The sequence below is a fragment of the Branchiostoma belcheri genome, unplaced genomic scaffold, assembly GCF_001625305.1.
Source record: "Branchiostoma belcheri isolate BF01 breed outbred unplaced genomic scaffold, Haploidv18h27 scaffold144, whole genome shotgun sequence".
Classification (NCBI taxonomy): domain Eukaryota; kingdom Metazoa; phylum Chordata; class Leptocardii; order Amphioxiformes; family Branchiostomatidae; genus Branchiostoma; species Branchiostoma belcheri.
In genome coordinates, this window is record NW_017802869.1 from 138,017 (window position 1) to 142,495 (window position 4,479).

At 44.1% G+C, this 4,479-nt stretch overlaps 2 protein-coding genes across 2 annotated transcripts in view; one reads left to right on the forward strand and one right to left on the reverse strand.

The window, feature by feature from the left end:
- The window catches only part of LOC109464946 (mitochondrial inner membrane protease ATP23 homolog), a 3,895-nt gene extending 3,083 nt beyond the window's left edge, over nt 1-812 (reverse strand). Inside the window, exons 1-2 of the mRNA XM_019762064.1 lie at nt 479-812; nt 17-62 (exon numbers count right to left, since the gene is read on the reverse strand). Of these exons, the coding sequence (XP_019617623.1) occupies nt 17-62; nt 479-755 (323 nt within the window). The 5' untranslated portion in view covers nt 756-812. The remainder of the gene's footprint in view (nt 1-16; nt 63-478) is intronic.
- A 93-nt stretch (nt 813-905) lies between these two features.
- Nucleotides 906-4,479, forward strand: part of LOC109464947 — a 4,756-nt gene continuing 1,182 nt past the window's right edge. The window contains exons 1-6 of the mRNA XM_019762065.1: nt 906-983; nt 2,410-2,638; nt 3,054-3,101; nt 3,526-3,623; nt 4,055-4,150; nt 4,387-4,474. Coding sequence (XP_019617624.1) covers nt 935-983; nt 2,410-2,638; nt 3,054-3,101; nt 3,526-3,623; nt 4,055-4,150; nt 4,387-4,474 — 608 coding nt within the window. The 5' untranslated portion in view covers nt 906-934. The remainder of the gene's footprint in view (nt 984-2,409; nt 2,639-3,053; nt 3,102-3,525; nt 3,624-4,054; nt 4,151-4,386; nt 4,475-4,479) is intronic.

A 4,479-nucleotide genomic window follows, 5' to 3' on the forward strand; every position in this document is an offset into this window, starting at 1 on the left:
CATTAGTTATACTCACCATCCTGACTCCTCCATTGCTTTCAGCAGCAGCTTCACAAACGGATCTGACAAGGACAGAGATAAAACTGTTTTGTATAATGTACATGTAGTTTAGAGAAACATGTATATGTTAACCTACAAATAAAAAAAATGTATGCAGATTTAGAAACACTATCATTGAAACAAATGAAGATTTTTTCTAAATCATGAGAAACAAATCAACTTTTTTTTCTAAATTGTGTGTAAAGATATAACGTTAATATAGTTCGTTCTGTATCCTGTATTTTCCTACCTGGAGGAAAAGATCTACTCTACTGTTGTTGATAGATATTTTGATTGAAACCTCCTTGGTCTGACCTGACCCTGACCTCTTCCCTCATGACCTCAACGAAAAGCGGCCAGCATGTCGATTTGGGTCTTTCACGAATAAAATAAAAGTAAAGCCTAAATACAAACAAACAAGCAAACAAACCAGACTTACTAGATTTCATGGCGACCATGAGCTTGGTTTTACACCTGGGGTGATAGGAGTCAAACAGATTCTCGAACTTCCCGTACGGGGTTGTCATGGTTTCCCTGTACGACTTTCCTCTGCCGTGGAACAGGTCATACCCCAAATCCTCTCGTTTCGAACCTTCGCCATCTTTCTGTGGACTCTCGGAAAATTCAGCTGGTGCATTCTGTGCTGAAGAAGCCGCAGTTTCGCTGGAATTATTGGAGGGTTCAAATCCAGCATGGTTTTTACCGGGTTCCGCCATGTTGCTGTTGTAACAGGTCAGAGGTTAGGGCGAACGTTGGGTGCGGCTCTCAAAGAAATCGCAAGGTGTCGCTGCTGAACAGGACATGACGCATAACCACACTGGGCCTTGGTGAGGCCTACGTAAGGTACGCGGTTGTTCATAAAACGCTGATTTCATCTAAACATAACGACGGCAACATGGCGTTGACGGCACTGACGGTCGCCTTTCTAGCTTTCGTATCTGAAGGTAGGTTTCGATATACGTAGCTATGGTCTATCTAGTATAATTGTACGGTCCGATATCTATTATATGGTGCAGACCGCACCCCTTGAAATTATGGTTCATTTGTAGAAAGATGTACCTTAATAGCAGTGACGCTCTGTAACGTTTAACGATGGGGCATGTGGGTGTTTGCAAAAGGAATCAGTTAATACCGTTAGATACCACTCCTTTGATTGCAATAATCTTTCTATCATTTAAGTTCTACGCGTATAACATTGCCTCTGAATATATTTGTGGTACCCGGGGATGTCAAATGTCATCCTATAGCACTGGCTCGATCTACTATTGGGCCATTTAATCAACCGCAGGCATCAGTAGAGACTATGAAAATTTATCTTCAAGGCATATCACTTCACTTGGCTGTGTGAAGCTTCAAGCGGCTTCAAGACCATGTAGAAGAAAAGCCTCTGCCGTGGAGCCCGCTGTAAGCATGTATGAGGGCCTGCAACGGGGGTAGTGATTACGAATTACGCAAAATTTTCGCCGCCTATTACGAATTACGTTAAAGTCTCAGAGCTGATTACGACTTTACGATTTGCGGCTAATGTCCAATTACGAATTACGTTGATTTTTGGGGAGGCTGCCTACGAATTACGAAGTCTAAAACGGCCTGATTACGCCTTACGAAAAAGGGCTTGCAGGCCCTCATGTATGATTTGTCACTCTGCATATATTACGGTCAGTCTACTGGGACTGGCCTGACTCACTATCAAGGGTAAACGTTAAAATTTGTACAACGACTCGGAGTGAAAATGCAGAAAAGAAGAATCAGACACTGAATCCAGCTGTCTCTATATACTTCTTTCTTCAATTCTTGTGCCCGCGCTAGAGCTAAGCTTTTATGTATGCCAAAAAGGACACTTGAATTTCAAAACAGGTCATTGACCCGATTCAAGGACGTGAGATCGAGAGGGCACGTACGGGTTTAATTCTTTGCATTCCCGACTAGACGTTGTGTCCTTGGGAAAGGCACTTCACACGACTTTCCTCACTCTATCCAGGTGTAAAATGGGAACCTGACTTCGGTTGGTGAGGTAAAAGGCGGTAGAAGGATAGGGTTGGGCTCTGCCTTGCAATACCCTGCCCCAGACACAGTGGAGTAACACACGACCATACCATGTCTGTTTTCAGATCTGCAATGTCTAGGCTAGTGTCTCGTTAGATTGTTCTTATTAAAATGTTAAGTTATGTGTTAAGTTGTAATTAATGTTTCAATGTTGATGTAGTGTATTTGTATGATGTATGTCTAACTCCAGGAAGACTAGCTATATACTAGTATTTGATTTTGTACTTGTATGTTTGCTAATGGAGGATTAATTAAGCACCTAAAAAGCACCTTCTAGCCCTTAAATACCTTAAAGTTTACCTTTTTGTTGTCTCCCTGATGCAGTGGTGCCGGAACACTGTCCTGCGGGCATACGGAAGTGGACGCCGAACTCCACGTTTGCAAACCTGTACGCGCCCTTCGACTGCCCGAAGCCTGAGGACTCATCGGAGAACATCTACTGTTGCGGCATGTTGTCCTTTAGGTTCTGCTGCCCAACGAAGTGTGGCGATTACGATTTTTCCTGTCCGAGGCCCGACCCTCCTCTCATCTGGCCTGATAACACCGACTCGGGGTGAGGGTGAAATGGTGGCCTTCGCCAGGCCTTGATACATGAGGCCCTGCATGCCCGTTTTAGTAAGGCGTTATCAGGCCTTTTTTAGTCTTCGTTATCCGTATTCAGGCGCACAAAATCGTAGTAATTCGCCATCAGCACATTAGCCATAACACAAAATTGTTCGTAATCAGCTCGGAGAATTTAACGTAATTTGTAATCGGTGGCGAAAACTCCCCCCCCACACACACACACATACACTAGTTGATACTAAAACTAAAAAAAATACCTACCATTCAAAGTTTGTTAGCCTAGCACGTCCAGGTCACGAGACATCACCTTGCCATGTAAGATAAATTGTTTGATTCCCTGTTCTGTATATTTTTGCCACTCCACCGTTACGTACATTCTACCTTACTTTGCTCCTGTTCCACAGGACTTACGACAGCGGAGACTATTACGACTCAGATTCGGATGACAGCGGGTGAGTTTCAAATTTATGTCCCGGTTTCCCTTCAAAAGTTTGTGATTTTCACTAATGCCTGGAGGTGGTGTGTGTGTGTGTTTTGAATATATAACATTTGTGTGCTACATTCCTACTTACGTTTCAGTGTGTGTCCTCCCTTTCAGAAGAAACCTTGATGATGATGTTGTTGTTGACGTAAGGGTTTAGTGGTGTAAACTTGGGCCCCCTAGTTCAGACTATTTCCCGTTTTGCCGCCCCGAAATCGCATTGGCTGCCTTTAAACCCCGCAGCATCTCGACCGGGGGGAGGGCGATCCTGGTGGCGGTGTTCCTGGCTGTGACCTGCGGCGTTGTGATATGCTGTAGAGGCGCCTACAACAGGGAGGAAGGTGAGACTTGCGTTATATAATCATGTTTCTTATCTCAAACCTTGGACTCTCCAGTTTCTCTACCGGCGGCATGGCGATCCTGGCCGTGGTGGTTCTGGCCGTCAGCTGCACCGTCATGATGTGCTGTAGGAACGCGTACAACAGGGAGGAAGGTCAGAAACATGCGTACAGAGTGATATATGTCCGTACAAACACACGTACATAGTAATATTTGTCCGTACAAACACACGTACATAGTAATATTTGTCCGTACAAACACACGTACATAGTAATATTTGTCAGTACAAACACACGTACATAGTAATATTTGTCCGTACAAACACGTACATAGTGATTTATGTTCATACAATATGACATGTTTCCGTACAAACACACGTACATAGTGATATATGTTCGTACAATATGATATGTTTCCGTACAAGCACACGTACAAAGTGATATATGCCTGTACAAACATATGTACACCGTGATGTATATATCCGTGCAAACACACGGACAAAGTGATATTTCAAATTCCGTATTTTTGTGGCGATCATGACTTCTTGTTAAACTGAAATCTTTCTGCGTGTGTTGCGGATTCTAGAGTTGAACAGAGCGATGACGTCAGACGGTTACGTCACTACCTACGTGGACGGCACGACGCTGTCGTCACCAGGCCGGGTCAGAGGTCGCACTCAAGGTAGCCTCATTTTTTTTCTCTAAAACTATTTTATTGACTTGTGTTTTTGTATTTCTGTAATGTGGAATTTCCCTTTCATGTTACACACTTTTGTCGAACCATTTGTCACGATTCATCGTTTAGTGGTGACGCTCATATAAGCAGGTGCTGGAGTGCTGCACCACTATGTCGTATGTATAGCGTATTTTCAATGTTCTGGTATATTTTTAAAAAGTTAATTTGTCTTCCCCTTTCAGCCAGCGCGGCGGACGGGACAGTGATCCACCCTACAGTGCACGTGCACCCTCGGTCATCGGACCCGCCCTCAGGCACACGTGCAGACCCGCCCT